Raw genomic sequence first — 27,930 nt, forward strand, 5'->3', positions numbered from 1 at the left:
CAGTACCAGGAGCCAGCTGACAAGTCTGCGGAGGCTGGTACATCTCTGCTGGGCACGGCACTCATGTGTCACCCCCAATGAGCCCCCGCCAGACAGCCCGAGTAGGGGACAAAGACCGCAGAAAATGACCCAGAAATTAAAATTACATGTGCCCGGTGATGTATCTATGGAATAGTGAAACCAGGTTGAATTTTTTTTATTTTTAAATCAAAGTAGTATAAGCAATGAAGACTAGACACTTAGCCCAGAGATGTCACCATTGCTGGAACATTTTAGAACTAACTCCCTTTTTGGACTCTTTTCAGTCCAACTTTTGAGCCATATGAAAAAACAAATAATGAAAACAAAAATCTCTTTACAAAGTCAAAACCAATGTATAGAATGTCAGTATTCTGACAAAGGTGAAGAATAAAGGATTTCAAGGTTTTCCACTCCAGTATTTACGTGTTAAGTAACCTCCCCAGCAAAGCAGCAGAAAAGCCAGCACACTGCTGATTGGGACCAACCGTCCCTGAGATGACCTCTCTTCTAAGAGCCACCAACTGACTTTCTAGGCAGAATCTTGCCAACCGAGGAGCCTGCCAAGTTGTCTGCTGTTGGGCAGACCACTCAATTGTAGCTTCAGCACATCCCTCTCTCCAAGCTGGCAGAGAGCAACAGAAGCCTCAAAAAGAAGCAAAGGAAGGGACCATAGGTCTCCTCTGACCTCTGCAGCTGCAGACCCAGCCGGTCAGACTTTTCCTTGAAAGAAACAGGCACAAACCATCCCCCAAATTTACACAGGGCTGCCTGTGCTTATTTTTCAGCCCATCAACTCCTCTTTAGTTACAGCAGTATTTTAATAAAATAAAGCACCTGTATGCAGGCCTCTAAACCTTATTCTTTGAATAATTTTTTTTTTTTTTTTTAAATCCCTGGCCTCACCCTCTCTGTCAGGGCATAAGCTGATGTTCCGAGGATGAGGGCGGACGCAGACTGGCCGGTTGGGTGGGCCCGGCACCCAAGGGAGAGAGGGGAGTTGCCTAAAACACTCATTCCACCCTCTCTGCAGCGGCATTATGGTGTGACTGTAGAGAGATGCAACCTAGAAGGGTAATAAATGCCAAGAAGAAGAGGATGTGCAGTCCGAATTCTACTGCCAGCAAGCATCCACTCAAGTCACAGAGCTCTGTCTAACCTCATCCCACCCAGCTCTCAAATTCCACCTATCCTTCCAGGACTGCCTTGAACCCTGCATGTGTTTGCAGGACAAGCCCTCTGGCTTCTGGCTTCTCTGGCTACAGCAAGTTCATACACAGGCTGCTGTAGCTCTTACACCCGCTGCACATTTAATTCAAGAAAATCAACCTGAATGCTACGTTCAAGACATATATCCCTCTAGCACCTTCTGGTTTATTAACCATCTTAGTCCAATTTCAGGTTCCTCGGGTCACATGTCAAGGCAGTATGTTTAAGCAGAGATGCAGGGAGGCTCAGTAGGAAGAGGATCCATAGCCAAGGCGGGGTCATGGCCAGACTGCAGACTCTGGACTTCTGGGCTCTTCACCCTCCACCCACTTCATATAGCCAGAGGCATATTCTGAAAAACATCCAGGGAAGAGCCCTCCCTCTTCTTCAGGAAAGGTAGGACAGGCTAACAGTGAGTCTTAGAGCACAGAGAGGAAACAATCTCCTACCCAAGACTCGCAGCCACAAACTCAACATTTCACAATGATGCAAACAAAGGCTGCAGAGAGAGTGAGCTCTCTCTTTCCTTCTAGCTCTCTGCTGAAAACAATACTGAGAGCACGAGAGGCCCTGACTTCAGCTGCTGGTGCCATGCACTTACCCTGGGCACCCAGATGCTGAATCCTTAACGGATTTGTACTTTGAAGTATGACAAGTATAACACTGCCAATAGCTCTCTTGTGAAAAATACCAAACACTGCTTCCTTACAGGCAAGTCCAACACTATACATTTGGAGCTACACAGGATTTCAAAACTGCTCACGTGGATTGTCTCTCATATTTTTCCTTTTGGTTCTGCCCTTTCCTGGGTAGGAATGGATTTCATCTTTGTGTTGTTAAGTGTCATCTAGCCACAAATGTGAAAGCAATTCATTTCAAGATGATAGAGACAATCAGCTTTGTAGAAAAGGGTGAGGAAATCTATTCAATACTACTCCACAAAATTATTTAATATGCACTCCTCTCAAAAAGGAGCAGAAAAGTAAAAATCCTAATCACAAACACTGGTAGCCAAAAGTGCCCAGGCAATAACTGAATCTCTGAAAACAAGGCAAGTGTGGGCCAGGCACATACCACCCCCCACCTCGAATTAGCAGTCACAGGGCAGCTGAGGTGGGATGCTCTACCAAGTGAGGACAGACTGGACTCCAGCTCTGCCACTAACCACCTGCAGAAACTCGAGCAAATATCTTAACCTTTAAGACTCGATTACCTCTCCTGAAAGATGAGGACAAAGACGTGAAGAGATTCACTGCCCTTGTCCAGGATCTGCAAGACCAGGGTAACAGACTGCACCTCTCCAAGATTCAGTTTCCTCATACACAGCATGAGGGGATGGGAACAAACAACCCCCTACGCTAAATCAGAGAGGAAAATGAGTGAGTGGGGTGGAGGTCAGGGAGCCACTCCCACACTTGGTCAGAGGATCTTCACAACCTCACAGGCAGCACTGCTAATAAATTTTAGCTTGGAAGCAAAGTCTGCAGGCGTGGTTTTGCCCGTCAAGCTGAAAAGGTTAAAGTGGGTTAAAGCCCGAGAAAAAGAATGCATAAGAGATGCATTTCCATAGCCTGCAGACAGTGTGGAAACTGACTGAAGGAGTCCAAGCTAATACTCCCCAACAGGCACTGAGGTCCGTGGAGTTTAAACACAGTGGACTTTCCCAGCTACCCTCCCACGCCTGAGATGAGCGGTTCAGCTCATCAGCCCAGAACACACCTCACTTTAAATACATAAAAATCACCGTGAGTGGCTTGTGTCCCTAATCAAAAATGTTTATCTAAGTACTTTTTGGTGTGTTAAGCATGTGATACTCTTTTTGATCCTCAAAGATGTGAGACAGCTAAAGTCATTCATCTAGAGACAAGGAAAGAAGACTGAACAGTATCATGTTGTTAAACAGATTGCCACTAGCCACGGCTTCCTTTCAGTTTCCTTTCATTTGGGTGCGTTTTCTTTTGCTATATGCTTTGAAATCTTTCTTAAGTTTCATTTTCAGGACATAAGCCTATCTGCTTACCTCTCAGGTAGAAACGCACACCAACCAAAAAGTTTCCTATTCCAATCTGCTTTCAGTGCTACAAGTCTTACACATTCTCTACTTCCTCTCAATAAACATACACGCTGATGCTCTGATGTCCTTCAGAGGGTGGCGTCACTCGTTCATTCAACAAACAGAGCATGTCTGCAAGGTATCAGACAACCCACTACTGTAAGCATGTGGGTCACATCAATAAAGAGTTCTATTAGAACTTACATGCTAAAGTAAGTAGAAATAGTTATGGTTACAGTTGTATATATATACGAAAAGGGGCTTCGCAAGTGGTGCAGTGGTAAAAGTGGTATGCAGTGGTATGGTATATGCAGTGTAAAAGTATATATACAATGCACTATAGGTGATATGCAGTAAAGTAAAATGGTGGTGCACAAAAGGCATATTAGGATTGCTGATGGGGTGACAAGAGGGGTGTTTAGTGGGGTGTCTGGGAAGGATTCACTGAAAAGTGAGGCCTGACTTGAGACTGAAAGTGGTGAGGAAGCTAGCCAAGAGCACACATGGAGAAGAGAACTGCAGGCAGGGTGACAGAGCAAAGGTCCTGAGGTGACTGCACGTCTGACGTGTTCAAGGAACAGAACTGAAGGGGCCAGTGTGGCTGCAAAGAGCAAGTGACTGAGGCAGGTAGGTAAGCAGGCAGGCAGATTACAAAGGACCCTGGAGTCCACTGGAAGGCCTGCGTTGTCAAATGCACTGTAAGGCTTTTATTCTATGTGACAGATGGAGTCGCTGCAGTTTTCTGAGTGATGTGTTAAAGTTCTCAGAAGGATCTCAGTGCAGCAGCAGTGCTGAGAACAGACTGTGGTGGGTAAGCTTGTAGAGAGGCAGGGAGGGAGACCAGTCAGGCTCATTACGTGGCAACAGCAGGAGAAGTTTAAAGTGGTCAGATTCTGCACCGGGTGTCAGCTGTGGCATGCGGAATCTTTGATCTTCATTGCTGTATGCGGGATCTGGTCCCCTAACGACTGATCGAACCTGATCCCCTGCACTGGGAGCATGGAGTCTTAGCCACTGGACTACTAGGGGAGTCCCTCTGGATGTACTGTGAAGGCAGAGTCATGCCTTCCTAGCAGATTGAACAGGAGATGAGGAAGTGATAGGGTGGTCCAGGATGACAGCTAGTCCCTGGATGAAGTGGCTCTCAATCATTTTAAGATTTGAGTTTGTAAAGCCAAACTGACACGCAGGTACAGGTATTATAATTATCCTGATTTATTTGGCCTCGTTGAATTTTAAATTCTCCTTAGTCCTTCCTCCTCTTCTTCTTCCACAAAAAAGATCTAATCAGGTAAGACCAGTTGTTACAGATGGAAGAAGAGAAACCACAGATATGACCCAGTGACCCACAGCCTACCCAAGAAGGCAACCCCAGCCTAGTTATTATCTGATGGCTAGTCAAGCAACACTGAAAAGTTTCCACTTGTAATTTAATGGCTCCATGGCTTTAGGCAAGTCATTTCTCCTCTCTGCCTTGTTTCTGGTTGTAAAGTAAGGATGATATTGTCCCCAGGGTTACTGTGACTAAATGTTACTAAATGAATGAGTTACTAAATGTTACTGTCACTAAATGTGACTAAATGTTACTAAACAAATGAGCTGATGTCAGGCAACATGTAAGTGTTGTACTTTGTTATCATCATTGTTGCTAAGTGTTTTTATTACTTCTTGATCTCACAATAACTTTATAAGAAGTAACATTTATTTAGTAACATTTATTTCATTTAGCAACTCATTCATTTACTTAGCTAATGATGAGTCTAACTTAAATTTCTAAAACAGGAATAACCTAACATTGTGTGTGTGTCAGCTGCTCAATCCTGTTCCTCTCTTTGCAACCCCATGGACTGCAGTCCTCCAGGCTCCTCTGTCCATAGGATTCTCCAGGCAAGAATACTGAAGTGGATAGCCATTCTCTCCTCCAGTGGATAGCGTACACTAAATATAAAAGGAAGCAAGTTCCCCTTGGGCATCATGGAAGCCTAATACAATTACTGAAATTCTACAGATAAACATTACCTGCTGTATTTGGGTGTGGAAAACATGAACCTAGTATCCTTGGTGCTCTAAAGAAACTAACTTTAACCAAGCTCTATGAATTTCGCTGAAGCTTCCAAGTCTAGCTATCTGGAAGGTCTTTCAGGACAGAAGAAATATGGTACTTAGGCACTTCAGCTTTTGTTATGTACTAAAATTAAGAACTCTTGAGACGCAGTTTTTAAAAGTTTAATCGTCTAACAATCAGAAGTTAAAATACAAATATATATACATATCTATACACTACAACTTAAACAAATCTATTCTCTGCCAGCTTCTGACACAATGAATTCCCACAGAAAATGCCTCTGAACAACAATGACACTTCCAAGACTCACCCCAGCCAGTGATTTTCAAACCAGCAGCATCTCAGAATCACCTGGAGAGCTTTACACATACTCATGCCAAAGCCCATTCCTAGATTTCTGGTCTAACTGAAATCATTGAGAACAGCTGAATAGGTAAATATTACAAGTATTATTGACTGAATGTGACAGACAGAGAGAACATTATTTAAATAGTGAATGAATACTTCTGGGTTTAAATTAGCATCATAACCAGTGGGTTCTGGGGCAAGAACACATTATAGCCCAGATCAGAAATCCTCTTAACCTGCTCTACAGTCTCTCAAACTATCCCAAAGCTCCAAAACAAGAGCTGATGATCTTCCAGATGTTTTCTGAAAAACAAATGACCAAAACGTAAGACTTCTTCCAAATAAAAGAACACACAACACCGTTCTACATTTTTCTGGCAAAATCCTTCTAAACCTTATTGCCAAATAGCTGATTACAGTTACTTTTATTTTCCCCTTTTCTTATTATAGTCATAACAGCATGCAGCCTGGGTCTAAGAAACGTGAGTCTTCCTTTTCTTTGTACTGCTTTAATCCATTATTTAAAACAATGTCTCTACCCAATATTAGGGCACAACACAAAGGAGAAATTATTTCCAATGTTCCAACAATATATATGAGTAACGATATTCTACAACAAAGTCATTCATTCATTCCTTTATAATACAATAGTTAGTCTTTATTACATGCTGGACACTTCTTTCAGGTGCTTGGGACCACAGAAGTGATCAAAACAAGTGGGACTTAATATCTTTCTGCTGTGCATGTGTGCTAAGTCACGTCATTCATGTCCCACTCTTTTTGATCCCACGGACTATAGCCCACTATGCTCCTCTGTCCATGGGATTTCCCAGGCAAGAATACTGGAGTGAGCTGTCATTTCCTTCTCCAGGGGATCTTCCCCACCCAGGGATTCTTTACCACCGAGCTACCAGGGAGGGCTTCCCAGGTGGCGCTAGTTAGTGGTAAAGAACCCGCAGGCCAATGCAGGAGACTTAAGAAATGCTCCCTGGGTCAGGAAAATCCCCAGGAGAAGGAAATGGTAACCCATTCCAGTATTCTTGCCTGGACAATCCCATGGACAGAGGAGCCTGGCTGGCTACACTCCATGGGGTCACAAAGAGACACGACTGAAGCGACTTAGCACCCATTCACCCAGACAACCAGGGAAGCCCAGGTTAACATAAAGGAAGTCTAAAATAACACCACTAGAAATGTCATACTGAACCCTAACTTATTGTCTACTACAGACCAGATATTTTATTAGTCTCTCTTTACATACAGTACCCATTTAATAAAGTTGTTCTAAAAAGATGAATTTACTATTTACAAGAAATTAAATGACGCCAAACAATGAAAAAATTCTTCCCCGTGGTAGAGTTTAAATTTGGCTTTGCATACTAGATGGAATGCGCCATCCTAAAAGTGACAAGAATGAATTATGACAGAGTTGTGCCAATTCATTCACACAAGAAATTTTTTTCAAATTAGTTCAACCACATCAACTGTGAAAAGAATCGGTGGTTTTAAAAAAGGTCAAGATTTCATAAAAATATATTTCCAATTTCAAAATTAAGTTGAAAATTACATAAACTGTATGATGCATAAACTACCCACCTATTAGATATTAAATCACATAAGCTTATTGATAAAACAGTACCAATAAAATACTGTAAGACCAATAAACAATCATTACTAGGTGCAGCGATCAGTCCTTTAACTTCCTTTACAAATCCTAGTCCAGAAGTCATTGAAATCAATCAGAAATTCACAGGACTGTAATTCAACCTCAAGCAAAAACAAGGGGACTTATTCCAAAGCTGTCTGCAAATCACTGCGATAATACTGTAAAGAAAAAAATGTTAAAGAATTCAGGTGACGTTATTTGACTGCAATCTCTCAACATTCCCCCACCCAAAATCCTTTTTGTTGTTGGTATTTTGCGAGGAGGGCCGTGTTTTTGTTTTTTGTTTTTTAAAGAAATGGGGTCAGGGCCAGCAAGTGGGCTCAATTCGCGAGTTTCCGGGGAGCCGACCCAGGCATTCAGTCCTCGGCCGTGCCCAGGGTCCCCATCTCCTTCGCCTCTAGGGAAACAGACAGGCTTACCCTTCCGCGCGCAACTCGACAGGCAGCTCCGCCGGACAGGCACCCGGAGCCCGGCCTGGACCCCGCCCCGGCCCGCTCTCCGGGGCAAAGACCCCGGTCTGCTCGCGGTAACGGGCCGAGAGCAACGGCCGCCGGGCGGGGCGCGGGGTGCGGGGCGCGCGCGCAAGAGGCGCGGGGCGTCGGAGGAATCAGAGCCCCCTCCCGCCCGCCTCACCGTCGATGTTCTCCCGGTCGCTGATGTGCTGCAGGTTGCAGCCCGTGTCCTCGCGACTCAGGTCGGCGTCGGGCCGGCAGGACTCCAGCCGCGAGTGGGCATTCCTGCGGAGCTTGGGGCTGGACGACACGCAGCACGAAGCGGTGTTCCCCATGGCTGGCGCCCCGGCCCCGGCGCGACCCCGGGTCAGCAGCGGCGGCGGCGGCGCGGCCTCGCCATGGGCGGCCCGGCTCCCCTCGCCCGGCCCGGCGGCCTGTCCGCGGCGGAGGAGCGCCCGCGCCCGCGCGACTGCGGCCGCCCGGCCCGGCTCACCCCGCCGCCGCCATGGCGGGCGCCGCGCAACCGCCTCCGCTTCCCAATCGGCCCGGCTCTGCGCCGGCGGCCGCAAGCGGTTCCGGTTCAGGGGGCGCGGCCGTTCGGGATGCGGAGACGCGGGGGCGAAAGCAGGCGTCGGGGACGCGAGCGGCCGTGGGCGACGAGAAAGCGGGCGGCAAGGAGGCGCGGCGCTGGGCCCGGGCGTGGGCGGCCCGGGGGACGCTGGGGCCGGGCCCCGCCCTCCGCGCCCCGCCCACCCGCGAGCCGCCCCGCCCTCCGCGCCCTCCGCGCCCTCCGCGCCCCGCCCACCGGCCTCGCCCCGCCCTCTGCCCTGGAAGCGGATGCGGAGGAGGGGGCGGCCACCCGCGCGCGCGCGTCGGAGGGGTAGTGATGTCGCGAGGAACCGGCGCAGGGAAGAGAGGTGCGTGCGGCGCCTGGGCCGCTGGCAGCGGAGGAGGGGAGTCGGGGTGGAGGGAGGGGATTTTTTTTTTTTTTTTCCTCCTTTAAACTCTCAGAGGTTAGAGTTAATGGGCAGGGTTGGGGCGCTCTCCCGTCCTGAGCCGCCCGTCGTCTGCCCAGAATGCACCTTGGGCCGGGGCGGCGCCGCGCTCCCCGCAGGTTTATCGTCAGGTGCGCCAGGCTCTCCTGTTCACCCCACCACGCAGTCGGCTGTGGGTGCGGGAACTTTGCAGGGTGGTCCCCATCCTGCCCTCCCCCACACACACACACACTGCAGCGCTGCCCCCTCGCCCCTCGGAAAGAAAATATAAGGCTGCTGAAACAATCCTTCCCCCCTTTTTCAAATGGCCGGGGAAGGTATCCTGAGACCGGGGACAGAATGCTTTAGCGGGTAGAACCTGGCGTGACCCCATTCTCCATACGAGGAAACTGAAGCCCAGAAACACGACGTGTCGACGCAGGTGCTAACTGGTAACAAAAGGGAGCAAATACTCGGCATCCGCAATGTGTGTACAGCTTGCCAGAGGCACTGTAAACATGATCTTGTCTAATTCTGGACGAGTTTATTCTCTTTTAAACTTGTGCTTCCCCCTGTGTCTTTTTGTTAGTCCGTATTTTAAAAGCTCCATGTCTGAAGTGTTTTGTTGCCGTTTATTGGGATAAGGGGTAGGTGTCCTTGTTCCGACTTGGCCCGGCTGTGCCGTCCCCAGCCCACCCGCGTCTTTATCCGCGACTGTACTAACGGGGGATGATGGGCGGCCAAACATAAGACGATTTACACCCTTTACCTGTGACTTTTCAGCTGGTGTCATCTCATCACTCATTCTTTTTTGTATATGCCTGAGTGGCCTCTTTCCCTCCTCAGAAGAGATTTGCTAAATAAACTGGGAGCTAGTATACTCTTAGAACCAAGCTAGTATACTCTTAGATCCAAGAAGACGGAAAATTAGAACAGAGAATGCATGTTAGTAGCCCCAGATGCCCCACCCTTTGGTCATGAAAATACTCCCCAGGAAATTAGGGAACAGGTGGATCCTATGGTTTGGAACTATATCGGTACCAGGAAAGGCAAAGTTTGTTCCCCGGATGGAATAGAGGTCAAGCCTGTGGGAAAATACCCCTGGTAGAGGCACTATCTTTTAAAGCCTGAGACCTTGGCAGGGAGGAGGGGTCGCAGATCAAACTGCTGCTCTCCTCACCAAATTCCTAAAACACAGGCCCACTGAGCCCAGTCAGTTCTATTACAGCACTTGAATTCTCCCATCCAAAAAGCCTCACAGGGATACGGTTTGGCCTCCATTTGTACAAGACTTATGGGTCATCCACCCAATTCACCCATTGGTGCCTAACCCATATATACACCCAACTCACCTAAATGCCAGGGGGTACTCAGGACTTCTCTCTCCTAGACCTCAAGGATGCATTTTTCTTTATCCTCCTTCATTCAGACTCATACCTTTCTGCCTTTGAATGGAAGGAACTTGATACCCTGGAAGCACTTGGACAGTGCTTCGCTGGGGCTTTCTGGAGAGCCCCCATCTCTTTGGAAATGCATTAGCAAAAGAACTGGTGGAAGTCAGCCTGTAATGTGGAGCGCTGTGTTCCAGTATGCTGATGACCTGTTAACTGTTTTTCTGTCACTAAATTGTGTCCGACTCTGCGTCCCATGGACTGCAGCGCACCAGGCTCCCCTGGCCTTCACTGTCTCCCAGAGTTTGTTGAAGCTCATGTCCGACCATTAATAAGTTGTGAGATAAGGCAAGATTCAGATCAGAATACTGTTAAGGTCCCAAGTTTCCTGGCAGAAAGGGGATATAAAGTCTCCTCAACAAAGCCTGAGCTTTTACAACAGGCTCAATGTTTAGGGTTTGTTTTGACCCCCCTGGCCATAGATCAGAAAACAGCAGTTAGTGCATTACCACCTCCAGCCACAAAGAGAACTCCGAGGCTTTCTCGGAATGTCTGGGTTCTGCCATATCCGGATTCCAAGTGTGGCTTTATATATGAAACTCTGAAGGGAGAAAGGGAACCCCTTCAGTGGAGTAGGGAGCATCAGTAGCACTTTGAGACTCTAAAGACTGAGTTGAGCAAAGCACCAGCACTGGGGCTTCCAAATTTAGACAAACCCTTCACCCTATCCATGAGAGAGCAGGGATAGCACTAGGAGTCCTGACCCCAAAATTGGGAGCAGATCAACGGCCAGTGGCTTACTTTTCAAAACAGTTCTACTCAGTAGCCTTGGGATGCCCCAGCTGCCTTCAGGTGTTAGCAGCATGGCCCTACTGGTCAGTGAGGCTTGCAGGCTCACCCTGGGACAACATCTAGATGAATTAACCCTTCATCAGGTGCAGTCTGTGTTAGAAGCCAGGGGATACCATTGGTGAACCAGAGGGAGGTTAGCAAAATACCAGGCTTTTCTAATCGACGCTCCTGATATTACTTTAAAGGTGTGCCAAGCCTTAAACCCAACACTTCTCCCAGCTGTTGAAAATGGAAATTTATTGCATAAGTGTACAGAGACAGTAAAGCAAACTTATTCTGTCAGATCCAGTCTTCTGGGTGAACCTCATGACAACCCTAAGGCTGAACGGTTCATTGATGGGAATAGTTTATAGAGATGGGAATCCAGATGGCAGGCTGCTACAGTTAAGGCTTCTCTGGAGGCTTAGATGGTAAAGAATCCACCTGCAATACTGGAGACCTGGGTTCAATCCCTGGGTTGGGAAGATCCCCTGGAGGAAGGCAAGGCAACCCACTCTAGTGTTCTTGCCTAGATATCCCCATGGACAGAGGAGCCTGGCAGGCTACAGTCCATGTGGTTGTCATGGGTCAGACACGACTTTGAGACTAAGCGCAGCACACATAGTTGGCTTATATAAAATCATCGAAGCCAAGGCCCCACCACCTCAGACTTCAGCCGAGAAAAATATTCTTACTGATTCTAAATATGGATTCCATGTGATATGTACATGCTCATGCTGCCATTTGGAGAGAGACAGGAATGTTAACTGCTAGAAATTCTGCCACAAAACATGAAGATTTAATCTTAGCTCTTTTAGAAGCAGTGCAGTTCCTGACCCAGGTGGCAGTAATTCCCTGTAAGGGCCATCGGAAAGACAGGTCCTTTATAACCCAAAGAAAGAACAAAGCTGATCCAGTCCCTAAACACACAGTGCAGTTGCAGAGCATGACCAAATCACGGCCCTAATTACTGTCTCCCCACTCTGAACTGGCCTGCCTTCCCCAGTGTTCCCCACAGGAACAAGAGGATGCTGAAAAATGGGGCTATAAGAAAGCTAGAACAAGCTGGTATAGAAAGGATGACAAGTTTCTTATCCTTGGAGCCTAACAATGAAGGCTCATTAGGGTTCATATGATGCCACCACCTATGGGAGGAGTGCACTATGGGACTTGATACTAAGGCCTTTTTCAGGAAAGGGACTTAAAGGAGCAATAAAACAAGTGACCCTTGCTTGTGATTTGTATCCTCTTAATAATCTGCAAGCCCATGCAGTCCCTGGTTCATTACTCAAGCCAGTTCAACACCGGTGGACAGACCTGGGAGAAGACTGGCAACTGAACTTCACGCAGATGCCCCACAGTCAGGATAAAAGTATCTTCCTGTGTCTATCAGTACTTTTACAGGATGGGTGGAAGCCTTCCCCATTCCATCTGAAAAGGCCACTGAAGTCTGTGAGTCTCTCTTAAAGGAGACAGTTGCTTGGGATGGACTTCTAAAATCCCTCCAGAGCCATAATGGGCCCTCCTTCATAGCAAAGGAAGGCTTAACAAACACCTTGGGGATTAGCTATAATCTGCACACCTCTTGGCACCTCCAATCTTCAGGAAAAAGTAGGAAAAAATGAGCCATACTTTAAAGAAAACCTTAACAAAACTTTGCCAGGAGACTCATGAGTCCTGGTTCCTTTTGCACTCCTCAGGGTGCACACAGCCCCAGGGTATCCTGAAGATTAGCCCATTTGACGTGACCTAGCAGAGGCCCTTCCTTACCACCAGTGTGAGGAACTGAGCCAGTGCCTACAGTGTACTGTTACCCTGGAACAGGTTCACGAAGCAGCCTTGGCGAGCGCCAACAAGGCACCACCAGCACCCACTAGGGCTACAGCAGAGGGGGCAGCTTCTTTATGAGTTAAGTTTGGGGACCAAGTTCTTAAAACTTGGAAGGAGGGATCCCCTGAAGATCAGCTACCAAGATGGAAGGGCCTCTATGGAGTCATTTTAGCTACCCTCACTGCCAGTGAACTACAAGGAATACCTAGTTAGGTACATTTAACTAGATTAAATCTCTTGCCTCCAAAAACCCCACAGGCTACAACGGAAGAATACACGTGTGAGCCAGTTGAAGACCTGCGATACTTATGCAGAAGATAAGCAGCACTAACAGATGAGTAAAAAGTGATGCACTAGGCTGGACTTCCGGTTGCTAATTTCGTCCTTGCATTTTTGCTCACATATCCCTGGTTTGCTCAGCCACCCCCACCGGATAAGCAGCTTTTTTGGACCCTCGGAGTCTAGAAGACCAGAACCAATGACAGGATGGGAAACATGGACCCTTCTCCTGGCCCTTCTCCTAAGGAGGGGTTGGGGACAAAACAACGAGGAGAGGGGAACATGGAGAGAGAACACAGTGGTCAACTTCTCCAGCATTTTGTCCTCAGGAAATAATCTCTCCAATTGTTGGACCTGTCATCCCCACCCACAAGAGGGGGTTCCTCAGCTCCAGATTGTGCCTGTAGATGAGGATGTTAATCTCACCCTGACTTCTGAACCAGTTAGGAACACGCCGCTTCTAATAGTGAATCTTGAAGATCATGAGGAAATGGGGTGTGTAGAACTTACAGACCCTTGGAATCAAACGGGTCTCTGGATCAAGCGGCCCTTTCTCTGCACAGGGCAAGGAAAACCCTGTTGCCCCTGCCAGACAGATGCCTGCCTTATTGATGCGGGAAGCTCGTTGTCTATTTATCCGATGTCATTTTCCACGTTAAGCTCCTCTTGCACTCCTAACCAGACTCACTGGTGTGTGGACCCATCTCTGCTCTCCCCAGGCACCCAGCCCAACACGTCTTGTACGCACTGGAAAGGAACAGCAGCCCCGGCCTGGAGGCTCACCTATCAGACCCCCTCTGCCTTCAGCGACGAGGAGGAAATAGAGGAAAACTCAGAACTAGATGGGGGATCACTAGACGGAGGGCCTTTGTCCCCTAGATGCAGTAATGCCCCTCGCTGGGGTGCCCTTTTACGTCGATGGTTTAATTCTACTTCACCCCGCCAAGCTTGCACCCCTGCCGGATATCTATTCCTCTGTGGTCCACCGCAGAATAAACTACCCTTTGAAGGGAGCCCAAATTCCTCCTTCTCCTGGCCTCTCCGAGCAATGGCCTACCCCTGCTTAGACAATGTTCACTTCCGAGGAGAATGCACTTTGGGCCGATTGGGCGCTGAAGGACTAAGCACCACTGCATACAGTAATGCCACCTCTCAAAACAGACATAACTGGGCACTCAGACTAGTCCTGGCAGGAATTGGGGTGGCCATAGGTCTGGCTGCCCCTTGGGGAGTTTCACCTATCATGAAACAATCTTAAGAAACCTCACACAGGCCATTGAAAACCTGGTCTCAAAAAACGGTGATGGGAATTGTCTGGTGGTCCAGTGGTCAGGACTCCATGCTTTCACTGCCAAAGGTGCGGGTTCAATCCCTGGTCAGGGAACTAAGATCCTGCAAGATATGCCTGGTGCAGCCAAAAAAAAAAAACAGCAACTGGTGATGCCTTTAAGGGGTCTCCAAGAGTCCCCAGATCCTTAGCCAATGTTGTGTTTGACAATAACCCTGGGTCATCTTCTGGATGAACAAGGGGGTGTCTGTGCAGTGATTAACAAAACTTGTGGAACATGCATCAACAACTCAGAGGAAGTTGAAGTAAATACTCAGGAAATTTATGAACAAGTTAAATGGCTACATGGGTTCAGCTGCCCCACTGCCCAAACTATATGGGACACAGTCAAAGGTTTCATCTTGTTACATTCCTTGGTTTCTGCCTCTTCTGGGCCCTCTAGTGGTGGTAGTTCTTTTGTTATTCAGAGCCTGCCTGTTTACTCTTTAGTTAGATTTGTGTCTTCCATGCTTCAACAGTTCCAAGTGAGGCTCCTGATGGCCCAAGGATTTAAACACATTCCTAGGAGGTGACCCTGGTCCCTATAGGTCTTTGAAACAGTCAGCGAGGAACTTCTACACCTCTCGGCTAGGCTAGGGTCTCAAGCAGAAAGAAGTTCCAGGAGAAGAGACATTCGGCTCCTTGACCCTTAAGAACAAAGTGTGTAAAATCCCTCAAAGGAAAATGAGATCAGCTGGGATCTTGGGTCATCTGCCAGGACACTTGCCCCAGGACAGTGCCTCCTTGAAAAACAGGAAGCTGGCATCCTTAGACTGACCAAGGGGTGAAGCTTCCTTAAACATGGTGCTGAAGGCCATAAGTTAACCACAAGTGATTAAAAACAACCTCACGCCCATGCAGTAGGGCGATGTTGACCACTACACACCCTTCCTGGTGGCGGTAGTTGGCAATCTGCCATTTTGAAGTGCTAATGCAGAAAGCAAAAAACTTGCACAATTCACGTATATGGCACTGCCAAGGAGGATGGACAGACCACCTGAGCCATGCCCCCTGCCTGGACTGCAGATCCATTCCCACCGTCACCCCATCTAAGGACCCAGGGAGCTCTTTGTGAAGGAGCAGGTGGGCAAGGACACCTGATTCTTGCCTTTGTTCCCTTGAGCTGCAGTGTGAGCCCCCATAAAACCTTGGAAATTCTCATCTGGCCTCTTGTCAATTTCTATTGATTAAAGAGTCCAAGGGCCCAGGGCAGTAGCACTGGGAAGATAAATGACAGCAAAGTGCTAATGCCAAGATGAGGAAGGAAAGTTCTAAAGAACTGCAGTCCCATAGAGGTGGGGAGGTAGCGACAGGATGAAAGTATTTCTCTTTATTAAGGCAGTTCCGACTCTTTTGCTTCCCAGGCAGGTTTGACTGGGATGTAACTGCAAGTCAGTGAATATTCAGATTTTCAGATCTGCAGTGCATGGTTACTGTGTGATCTGTTCCAATTGCTGTTTTGTGATTTGGGTGCTATGTGAAAGGAAGCTTGCAGTCATTCGACCATATGTGTGCAGCATGTCCATGCAGACACATGAACTTTTTATTTAATCATAACAGTTAAAATATTTATATTAATGATGTGGGCTGAAGGGCTTACAAGGAGACACAGAATGGCACATAGGAGACAGCATGACTTCTGCACACTCTCTGCTGAAGAGTCATTGGCAGAACAATGGCAGTGTCAACTGAGAACACCATCTGGGGGAGCATTTAGACACGACCAGGGGGCACGGTGGCCACAGGCTGTTGCCCATGGATGGACAGCTACTCATCTACAGGGACTTTTCTGCACTTCCCACCCCCATCCCACCTCCTTTAATGTTCCTGCCATTCCCCTTAGCAATGCATCTGCGGGGCTTATTCAGGATATGACTTTGGGTTAGCAGGCCTGGAAAGGAAAGATAAGTATTAAGGCCTCATCAGTAATTTTCCAGAGTGCCAACCCCCTCCCACCAAAACACGCACATGAAAATCCTCAAGACAGAAATGACTCCTGTTTGACACGTGGTGAGAGTTCCAGGAAAGGCCGCAGAAGCTCCTGATCATTAAACCTGTGGAAGGTCACAGTACACAGAAATGGTGCCAATATGATGATGAAAGTTGTCATTTATTGAACACCTGCTGGATATTAAGGTGTTTTATTTTGTTTTGTTTTTAACAACCAAGCCTGTGCTTTTATCCTCCATTTTACAAATAAAGACACTAATTCTGATCATTAAATCTGTGGCAGGTCACACTACTGAGAAATGGCCAAAGTGGGGATCTTATCTGCAAGATACCCTCTCAGCCGCCTCTACCCCACCCTCCTGCCCCATCTCCAGGAATCACTGAACAGGAGGAGCTCAGGAAAGCAGATTGGAATAATGAGAGGATTCTGCAGATGTTTCGAGTGGTAAAGAGACCCATTCTAATGAGCCTTGCTTCTCTCCTTTCCTCTTTTTGAAGTGGTTTGGGAGTGACTGCTTAGGACTAGTTCTAGACTTGAAGAGAGGGGAGCCTTGTTATTTCTGTGGAACTCAGCCCTCCCGACCAAAGGCAGCAAGGTTGAGAAGTGTTATTCAGGAAAAACCCATGCCTTTGGCCCCAGCATCTGCTGTGATGTAGCCCTTGGAAGTCTGAATGCAGGGGCACTTTCTCACATGGACCTGGCCCAGGTGTGGGGCTGGAGTGGGCGAGGGGAGGTAAGCAGTGCAGCCTGAGACCCTGTCCTTGAACATTCAGCCTTAGAAAACTTCCAGCTGGATCAGCTAACCCCATCCTGCTCTCTGAGCAGACAGAAGTACTTGGCAATTTTTTTTTTCCCTTTATCTCCATAATCGCTGTTGAAGGTTTTGGTTGTTGTAGAGAAGTAAATATGAAACTTGGGGGGATAGCTTAGTCAGTGCTCTTCAAACTTTTTAGCTATGGAAGCTGGGTTTTTTTAAGCAGAATTTTGAAAGGAATCACAATATTGAAAACATGAGCAATATCACTGTCAGCTCAAACAATTTATAAATATCTTTATAAAAAGAAACCACCTCATCTGAATCAGGGAGCCATAATTACACAACAATGTGCAAATTACATAATTTGCACAACTCCCTGAATCACCTCTTAGAAGACAGAAAACAGTGAGCCAGGTTAACCCAGGACGTGGACCTTTGGTCAAAAGAAGGAAAATGGCCCCAAGCTCAGGCTAAAACCTGCTCGGAGTGTATCTGCTCCGACCACCCGGTGGCCAGGTTCCATGTCAGTCGCTGATGTTTATAAGGCTGCTGTGGGATAACCAAGACCCTCTGTTGTGCCACCAGTGCTCTCCTGTCACTTTATTTTCCAATGACCCCTCCCCCTCCAAAACAGGCCCCTGGAAAATGTGATGGTAACCAGCTACGAGGGAAGTATAGACTCTGACAGCAACTTGACCTGGACCAACGTAAAGTGATTCATTTATCCTCAGAACAATTGAGGTGAGTTAGGAAGTAAGGGAGCCCACTCCACCTTGCGATTGATTGTTGGTATACATCCTAAGCTGCAGTTGTTTGCAGAACATTCTAGAATACTTTAATGCCTTGAACTGTTTGTAACCAATGAGTGGTAACTCAGGTTTAACTAGTGAATAAGGGAACTTACAGTTGAAAATGTGGCCAAGATTCATTCCCTACCAATCCAGTTAATTTTTTAAAAGCCGTAAATAACATAAGCAATCTCAGTAGTCTTACATTTTAGTGATTTTCTGAAATATTCACTGAAGTGTTAAATGTACATGCAAAAGCCATTGCTTCATTTGCCTGTAAAACAGATGAATACCTTCACCTAGATAGAAATCATTAGTCCAGCCAAGGATTATTGGTTAGTATAGAGTCTGTACTGAGTAGAAGTCTCAGAGCCAGCCACCAAAAACCTAGTGTCTCTAAAAAAGACTTTTCAAAAACCAAGTCACCTTAATTCCAGGCCACCTCCTAACGTTGCTGAGGAAACCAGGGTACTAACCTGCAATTTTGGCTGAGTTTGTTGCACAAGCTACCCTCCAGGCTTCACAGCCCACTGCCCACTAAGACATAACACATTTATTAGAAACAAAAACTTTTTCTAGGGAGAAGATGTTTAGCACTGGAAAATAACAGGACCAAGGCTCACCTGGTAGCAGAAAGCTCCAGGGCAGGGAATTCCAGTCCCAGTTCAGCTCCTGACATGATGTGACTGAAGGGACTTCAGGCTCACCGCCCAGTTTCCTCACCATGACCCTGAAATGACAACACAGCCGACTTCACAAAGGGGCCAGGATGTGGAGCAAACAAAGGACAGCAGCACTTTTCCCATTTCAAGATGGGAAAATTAAAAAAAAAAAGATGGGCAAGCATAACTTCATTATGTGAGATGTCCCCACACACCTCTGCTGTTTTAACTATCAGGGCACTGTGTTCAGTCATGTCCAACTCTGCGAGTCCATGGACTATAGCCCGCCAGGCTCCTCTGCCCATGGAATCTTCCAGGCAAGAATACTGGAGTGGGTTGCCATTTCCTACTCCAGGGGATCTTCCCCACCCAGGGATCAAACCCGCATCTCCTGCATCACCTGCTTTGGCAGGTGGATTCCTTTACCACTGTGTCACCTGGGGAGCCCGTTAACTATCAGTGACTTATTTAGTCTCAGCCTCAGTACCTTCTGTTCAGGTCACTCTGGATTCCCTAACCTTGGCTTTGATCTCTGATGGTGAGCCCTGACTAAGCTTTCCGACAACCATTTCATCTGCCTCCCAGCTCACCCTCCATCCCCAGCACCCCTGGCCTGGCTTGCACAGGCTCAGCACCATGCCTCCACCAGCCGCCTCTGGACATCCCTGCCAGCCCGCCAGCCATCAATAGGGTGGCTGCAATGGTTCTTGCCCAAGATAGAGGGCACACCTCTCTCTGACCACCCCCTTCTTCCTACGTGCAGCCCACACCTTGTAATAATGTCCCGTGTGTGTCATAACTAGGTCATGACCCTTCTCAGGCCATATGTCACCTCCTCACTTCTCTCAGACTCCTAGTGTCCTGTAGACAGTTCAATATACACCCCCAAATGGTAATTATCTGTTAGACCTGTTGTTCCCCAATGGTTTGGAGAATTTTTTCCCAGCTCAACAGATTAGTGCTTTCCTTAATAAACATTTCACTACCGTACAAACACCATTAGCTGAAAATATCATCCTGGCTTAGTGTATGTCCTTCTTACATAATGATTTAAATTTGAAAAGTCCCCTGTATGATCATTATACGTGGAAACAGCAATGTCTCACTGATGTGGCATTATAGGAAGGGGTCCAGGCCATTTAAGTAAACTTCCTGGGTAAATTAAAAGACCTCCTTAAGGACCCTTTGAAAAGTTTCACCATTTTTGATGGCACTCTTCGTTTCAGAAATCATAATCAAATGCTTAAGTACTTACATATTTATCAGTGGATGTTTTTCTAAAATGTATACAGATGTCTGCTGCTACTAAGTTGCTTCAGTCATGTCCAACTCTGTGCGACCCCATAGATGGCAGCCCACCAGGCTCCCCCATCCCTGGGATTCTCCAGGCAAGAATACTGGAGTGGGTTGCCATTTCCCTTTCCAATGCGTGGAGGTGAAGTCGCTGAGTGGTGTCTGACTCCCAGTGACCCCATGGACTGCAGCTGATCAAGCTCCTCCACCATGGGGTTTTCCAGGCAAGAGTACTGGAGTGGGTTGCCATATAGATGTCTGCCTCCTTGTAAATGGGAAATCAGACATAATTTAAGTTTTTCATTGCATTCCAAAGCATCATTAAGTATACATTATTGAATAGTGTAATAATCCAATGCTAGTTTTGCTTCTTAGAATCCTTGTTTCTCAGCCAGATTGCCAGATGACACACTATTATTTCACCCTCTGGTCCCTTCTAATTCACTGCTTTTAAACTACTCCACAGGCTTCCCAGGTGGCTCAGTGGTAGAGAACCCACCTGCCAATGCAGGAAATGTGGGTTTGATCCCTGGGTCAAGAAGATCCCCTGGAGGAGGAAATGGCAACCCACTCAGTATTCTTGCCCCAGAATCCCATGCACAGAGGAGCCTGGTAGGCTACAGTTCAGAGGGTCACAAAAGAGTCAGACACGACTTAGTGACTAAAGAAGCAATCTACTCCAGACCAGCACACCAGCAAATCAGACTTAGGAGTGAGAAACATGTTTGTGCACTGCTGGTAGGAATGTAAACTGGTGCAGCTGCTGTATAAACTAGTACGGTGGTGGTGGTTAGTCGCCAAGTCGTGTCCAACTCGCAACCTCTTGGACTGCAGCCCGCCAGGCTCCTCTGTCCATGGGATTCTCCAAGCAAGAATACTGGAGTGGGTTGCCATTTCCATCTCCAGGGGAATCCCCCCAAAGTAAAAATAGAATTATTGTATGATTCAGCAATCCCACTTCTGAGTGTACCCCCCCAAAAAAATTTGAAGGTGGGGTCTCAAAAAGATTTTTGTACATTCCTGTTCACAGCAGCAGCATCTACAATAGCCAAAAGCAATCTAAGGGTCTGTTGACAAATGAGTGGATAAACAAAATGTGGTGTATACCTACAATGGAATGTTTTTCAGCCTTAAAAAGGGTGTATTTCCCCTTGAGAATCCCTATGTTGTCCTGGGTCTATTGAGTTTTCTTCCCTCTCAGCCTTTCCCCACCAGGCTATGACCTCTGCATGTCATGACCGACATTTCATCCTGGTCCGTCCCTCTCTCAGTTCCTAGGAGGGTCAAAAGAAGAGAGAAGGAAATTGAGGAGGGGGAGATGGGGTGCAGGGGAAAACCATCTTGAGGGGACTAGCAGGGGAGACCTACAGCCCCTCCTTCCCTCTTTTGTGCTAGGCAGTGTGCACACGAATATGTATATATTATGACCCCATGTTACAAATGCGGGTAATGAGGCCCATTTCCAAAAGGTGAAAGTAAATGAAGAGAAACAAGGGCACTGCTGTGAGTTCATTATTCTCAGATTAAATCTTTCCTAATTTTTCTCAGGGGAAGCAGCAGGTGGGGGGGGGCTGTTAAAAAAAGGAAGAAAGAAAATTCTGACATATGCTACATATGAACAAACCTTGACATTGCGCCAAGTGAAATAAGCCAGTCACAGAAAGACAGATATTTTAAGATTCCACTTATATATGTGAAGCACCTGGGAAATCAAATCATAGATACAGTGGAAGCACAGAGTCCTAACCTTAGGACCACCAGGGAATTCCCATTATGATTAAAATTTTTCATTTTGATCTCTCATCAACATCTGGGTGTATCTGCTTAGTTTCTCTTTCTGTCACAGATTAGGGAATGGAATGGGAGAGACTGAATGTACACATACCCAATGGCCAGACCATCAGAGCAATAGGTTGACCCACAGCCTGCAGCCACCTACCCTGGAGACCAACCCCTTATCTATAGTAACCAGCCCAGGAAGCCAGCCTCCTTTAAATCAAACTTACAGGAAGCAAGACTGCTGTCTCTAGCAACAAGCCAGGAAGCTAAATAGTAACCTGTCTAACAGTTGGCCTCAGATGGCTAGGGCTTGATTAATAACTGACACACCTTCCTAATTTTTTCCCTGCTTCCAACTTAAAGCCAACCAGAGAGTGTCAAACCTGACCCCCAACCAATCCTAAGATCCGCGGTGCTAGGTTATCCACCCTCAGCTGCCCCCTGCCACCAGCCTCTGGTCAGGCACACCTGAAACCTCCCTTTCTCCATCTTATAAAGTTTTCCCACTCCTTGCCCACCTTTGAGTCTCCACCAAAACACCAGTGACAGTGGCTGGCTCCCTTACTATCGCAAACTCAGAATGATGGCGTTTGCTTTTCTCATTTTGTTTATTGCTCTTTATTTCTGCAGATGTATAGTTTCTGCTGTGTAATGGCAAAACAGTATTCAACTTTCTGCAACACTTAATAACTACCAAAACATAACTGTTACAACCCCAGTTTCCTAGCAAGTTCTTTCATTATTACAGTGCTGAAATTTTAACAGTGGGTAGTCATTTGGAAAAATTCTTTTAGAACAATTCTTTTGCCACTTAGACTCTTCTATAATACTTACTTCAGCCACTGAGAAACAGAGAACATCTGTTTGTTCTAGTGTTTGGGATGGCTGGAGTGGCCCCAACAGATGACCTCCGAATAGCAGGGATATTTGTCCATCTCACTTGAGAATGTACATGTGTTACTGAGTCCAAGCTTGTACTGCTCACTGCATGACAGAACAGTACGTCAAGAGATGAGTTGTTGGGGCGAGGAATAGCAACTTTAAGAGGAAAGCCAGAAGCCTGAAAAAAATAACGATGTGTCCCAAATAAGCAGCTTGTCTAGAGTTAGAATTCAGGCTTCTTTTATACTAACAGGGGAGGGAGTAAAGTGAGACATTTCCTGTTTCCGGTCAGCCTTCGAAGGGGATGTGTTAATTTCTTTCTCCCTGAAGTCATTCACAGGTGGGCCTGGTCAGGATGTTTCCTGGGAGCTAAACAAAGGTATTTTAGCTTAATGCTCATTACCTGGGAGACAGGGTTCCCAGAGATGGTCCATTATGTATGATTTAAGTTTATAGGCAATATCCCTTTAGTGATTAACTTGTAATAAAATTAAAGGTAGGACGTATTTCTGTTTGCGTGGATCTGAATAACTACTGGCTAAACATCAGGTGTTAGAAAGTACTTGACAAAGCTGGCTTCACTGTCATGCTGAAAAGTAATGGATATTATTTTTTAATTAGGTGATGTCCTTCTCTCTCTGAACCTCCATGTACATGACCTGTTGGTAGCATCTATTTGTCTCAGGCAGAATTATGATTCTTCTAGAAGACAAAGAAAAACATGTTATGTTTGTGCAGTCTAGCCTTTGCTATCAATAATTTTTTAAGATCACAAACTTGCAAATCAGGCTTTCAAAAGAGACAGGACTTTCTAAATCCCAAATGCTCTGTATTTCTAGGGGCAAACCCAGGTTGGCTCGTACATTACTACAAGAGCTTGATTTTTAACACTAATGATCTTGTGGGAAAATGCAAGGGTAAAACAGAAGTTTACTTTAAACCAGAGTGCCAGGGAATCCCTTAAAACAGGAAAGGAAAATAGAAAAATCCATCTCTTCAGGTCTGGGGAGAGGAAGCAGCAGCAAAATGAGTTGGTTCGCCCTTTAGTCAGAGGACTACAGGAAGGTGTGACATCCCACTGGTGGAGAGAATGGAGCTTGGAGATTTTCTACACTGTTTTCCTGGTATTTGATTCTGGTTTGCAGTTTTAGGTTCAGTGCATTACATCATCAGTCTTAGGGCTTGTTACCTGGGTACTTCCTGTGAGTCTGCACCTTCTCCCTGCTCTTCCCCATCTCCATTCATGGCAAATGGGAAATGTTTAACGCAAAGCATACTCTTGTTGAAAAGCATATGTTGTTTGATACCTTTTTTAGACATCGGATACCTTAATTATGTTATTTTGAGGATAAAAGAAAAACGCATCTCTTTCAGAAAAGTGATTCTCAAATAGGGTTCATTTTGACTTGCCATTGAGACTGAGCAGACCAAGAGATGGGTTGTTGTTTCTGTTTAACAATTTCGCTCCATCTAGTGGTCAGTGTGGGAATTTTCATAGGTGCGCTTTCCTGTCGTGACTCTGCAGCCCCAAGGACTGGGCATGGGATTCCCCAGGCAAGAACACTGGCCTGAGTTGCCGTTCCCTCCTCCAGGGGATATCCCGATCCAGGGATCAAACCCAAGTCTCCTGTCTCCTGCACTGGCAGGATGATTCTTTACCACTAGAGCCACCTTTAAAACTCCTCTTAAAACATAGTCATTTTTCTTAGGAAGGTTGTGGGGGGGTGGGGTGGGGGGAGGGATGACTGATTAAAATTAAGATAATATATGCATTTTTAGCAAATATGACAGTCATTTTTTGAAGAATGACTAAGGTTTGTATATATGATTGACAGGTTTAGCAAATAAAAATACAGGGTACTCAATAAAATTTAAATTTCAGATTAAAAATAATTTTAGTATAAAATTTAGTAAAATTTTTTTAGTAGAAGTATGCTCCAAATACATTAATCTGGCAATTTATGTATTTCTGTCATGTTTTGCATCTCATTTAACAAATGAGAATTCTGAGGCTCAAAGGCTCAAAAAAATTCAAAGTATTTTTCCCATTTTACTATGGCTTGTCCTTGTTTTTTCTTTAGAAATTTTCCTCTAAGTTTCCAGAAGAAATCAGATCAGAGTCTGTTCAGATAACACTTCAGTTTAAGCTCCAAGGATCCTGAGACATCTTTGTTTTAACTTGACCAGGTGAAATGATCGCCATGCAACGTCCCAGGGGACCCTCAACCTCTCCCTGAAGCTTCCCCACCTGGCCCCTGGGGCTCAGCTGTGGGTTCCAGTCATTTGTGAGGACACAGCTACTACATGAGGGCAGTCTTCATCATGAAACCCAGCCCAACCATAGGCTGCCTCAGGTTCTCTCCTGCAACTCCAGACTGTCATAAAATACATGGGGACTTCCCTGGTGGTCCAATGGTTAAAATGTGCTTCTACTTTCCACAGCAAGGGGCATGGGTTTGATCCCTGGTCAGGGAACTAAGATCCCAGAAACTGTGGTGCAGCCAAAAAAAAAAAATTTCTCTCCTAGTTTTGATGAAATCCCAAATTACAAATGATATCTTACCATTCTTTATATCACAGGAAGCAAAAAAAAAAAAAAAAGCAAATTAGTTAACTATAAATGGGCATGAACCATCTTAGTGGAGTGGTGGCAATGCTCTAACTTCTAGATTGTGGTGATGATTACACAGCTAAAAGTCACTGAACTGTACACTTGAACTAGATGAATTGCAGCATGTGAATTATATCTCAATAAAGTTACTCCCACACGCCAAATTCATTGCAGTACACTGTATGACCACAGAGTGTCAGCCAAGACAAACGTGAAGGACTTTCCGATAAACCTATCTCCAAAGAGAACATCACCGACCACACTGACTGTGGCTGCCGCTCACCACAAAAATTCCTGTGTCCTGGGCCTCAGAGGTTTGAAGTTACCAAGCACTAGAGTCAGGTAGCAGGAATAAGGAAATATTTTCAAATATTTGCTTATGCAAATCTATAGTGATCGTAGCTATCAAATCATTTAACCCATAATGTTTGCTGAAGCTGAAACTCCAATACTTTGGCCACCTGATACGAAGAACTGACTCATTGGTAAAGATCCTGATGCTGGGAAAGATTAAAGGCAGGAGGAGAAGGGGACAACAGAGGATGAAATGGTTGTATGGCATCACCGACTCAATGGACATGAGTTTGAACAAGCTCCAGGAATTGGTGAAGGACCGGGAAGACTGGCGTGCTATAGTCCATGGGGTTCCAAAAAGTTGGACACCACTGAGCGACTGAACTGAACTGATATGCAATTAAGTTAAAAAAAAAAAAAACTCACACCACAATAATCTTCAATAAGCAAACTAGAAATTCAGTCCTACTGGAAATATTAAAGTCCTTTAAAACTGGTTTTGGACTACTTATATGTTCTGTTATGTAAACTTTAACTTGTATAGCTACTATATAATACATTAAAACTATAAATTTAAAAGTAGAATTGTTAAAATTTCCATCTAATTATATAAAAATCAATAAAACTATTCAAATAAGTTTGATTTTAAAAATCAGATAAAATAATCAATAAAACTTTTCAAATACCTAGTTAACATGGAGAGAAATCTTCTAAAAGGAGTATAGTCTCTCTTACTCATGACTAATTTAGTTCTTTGAAGAAGGTAAAATTAATAGGTCGGGTTATGGGAAGGTAAACCTTCTAAGGCATTGAAAACCACAATGGTTTCTCGGCTGGCAACACTTCCTCTTACTCAGTGCAGCCGTGTTAAGATTAAGCAAGGCAGAGACTTGTGAGCTGGAAAATTTTCAGTCACATTTTGAGCATATTTATAAATAACTGTAAGTGAAGTAACATTTGTCTAAATAAAGTCTCCATGTGTCAAAATCTTAACCTAGATGATCCGGATCAAACTAGACACCCCTTCCTTCATTAAGGCCAGTTTCAGTCTAAGGCCGTTTTGCTCATGAATTCTGTACCACACGTCAGAGGTGGATGGATCCACCAGGGTCCTGCAGCCTCCCAGTTTCAGGGAGCACAAGGGCAAATGGTTTCTCAGAAAACTATGCTTTCACCAAAAGCTGGTTGAAAATCCAGTTTATAAAAAAAACAGAGGCACCGTGGTAATGGAGTTAAGACTTCTGAGTATTTCTAATCTCGCCATTCCCAGTAACTATCAACATTTAAATACATCAACCTGAAATCTGGTTTCCTTGTCTATAAAATCAAAGCAGTAAGTTACACCCTTTATGACTTCTTTTAGCTCGAGGATTCTTTTCCAGTGTGTAAGTCTGCAGCTTTGATAGCCCAACATCTAATCCTCAGTCTGTGGTGCCACCTTCTCCTGATCGGCTTCGTGGATTTTAAACACCAGAGAGAAATGGATGCATGCTCTCAAACGGATAACTGGCCAGGGCCTGCCGTATGGCACAGGGAACTCTGTGCAGTGTTACGTGCCAGCCCGGATGGGAGGAGAGTTTAGGGGAGAGTGGATGCATGTCCATGTATGGCTGAGTCCCTTTGCCATGCACATGAAACTATCACAACATTGTTAATCGGCTATATTTCAACACAAAAAGTTTTAAAAAGAAATGGGTGCATGCTCTTGTTCATCACAACAGGAAGGGTTCGGGTGTTCTTAAGTCTGCCCAGTGGGACCACAGAGCTGTCTCCAGCCGACACCCACCTGGCCAGCACACATGCCCTCCGGCCACCTTCGTGCTTTGGGTCCGGGTTCCCTTGCTCCCTACCAGGTTTGTCCTCGGCCCTGAGCCCTAACAGTTGTGTGACCTTGGGCAAGTCACTTACCCTCTCAAAGTCTACTTCCTCATCTGCAAGATGGGGATGCTGGTAAAAGCACCAGTACTGATGAGAATTAGGTGCAATAAGCCCCATATGGCGCGCACTTTGGTGCCAGGCACGGGGACAGCGCTCAGTAAATGGCAGCCATTACTTCGGATAACAGCTGTATGGTTGGAGCCTCCACAGGACTCAGGATGTAACTGAAGAGTCCAGAAGTGCAGTGTTGCCACAGGCCTTGGCCCTCTCTCCTTCCAGACCCTTTCTCACTTGTAGCAACGAACACGCTGCCTGACTCCGCAGGTCTCTTTCCAGAAACCTCTCATCACAGTGCTGAATATGGTGCAGCAATCTAAGGAAACAGGAGGCATCATCCATGAATCTCTTTCCCAAAAAAGAAACGGGTGACCGCAGTTGCCTCCCGGGTGACTGGAGCCGGGGATGGAAACAAGACTTTGCACTCTATACCTTTGTATCCTTTGAATTTTGAATCTCAAATATGTCTTACCTATATTAAAAAATAAAGTTGATTTCTGAAAAGTAAAAGGATACAATTTATTTTTTAAAGGTG

At 46.0% G+C, this 27,930-nt stretch overlaps 2 protein-coding genes across 4 annotated transcripts in view; one reads left to right on the top strand and one right to left on the bottom strand.

Moving 5' to 3' along the window:
* CCNY (cyclin Y) overlaps positions 1 to 8,200 on the bottom strand; it is a 114,976-nt gene extending 106,776 nt beyond the window's left edge. Inside the window, exon 1 of one of the 2 annotated variants that reach the window (XM_061126124.1) lies at positions 7,993 to 8,200. In XM_061126124.1, coding sequence (XP_060982107.1) covers positions 7,993 to 8,146 — 154 coding nt within the window. In that variant the 5' untranslated portion in view covers positions 8,147 to 8,200. The remainder of the gene's footprint in view (positions 1 to 7,992) is intronic. The other variant, XM_061126125.1, reaches the window with a different exon arrangement.
* A 438-nt stretch (positions 8,201 to 8,638) lies between these two features.
* On the top strand, positions 8,639 to 25,957 carry LOC133044632 (endogenous retrovirus group V member 1 Env polyprotein-like). 2 transcript variants are annotated; one of them, XM_061126127.1, is made up of 5 exons: positions 8,643 to 8,728; positions 13,096 to 16,579; positions 16,677 to 16,838; positions 17,786 to 17,892; positions 24,743 to 25,957. In XM_061126127.1, the coding sequence occupies exon 2, from the start codon at positions 13,316 to 13,318 to the stop codon at positions 14,372 to 14,374; it is 1,059 nt and encodes a 352-aa protein (XP_060982110.1). In that variant the 5' UTR covers positions 8,643 to 8,728; positions 13,096 to 13,315; the 3' UTR covers positions 14,375 to 16,579; positions 16,677 to 16,838; positions 17,786 to 17,892; positions 24,743 to 25,957. The 2 variants fall into 2 exon arrangements, 1 of the variants encoding a protein (XP_060982110.1); XR_009690003.1 differs by lacking the exon at positions 13,096 to 16,579 and having other exon boundaries at positions 8,639 to 8,728.
* The last annotated feature ends 1,973 nt before the right edge of the window (positions 25,958 to 27,930 follow it).

The sequence above is a fragment of the Dama dama genome, chromosome 23 (assembly GCF_033118175.1).
Source record: "Dama dama isolate Ldn47 chromosome 23, ASM3311817v1, whole genome shotgun sequence".
Taxonomy (NCBI): Eukaryota; Metazoa; Chordata; class Mammalia; order Artiodactyla; family Cervidae; genus Dama; species Dama dama.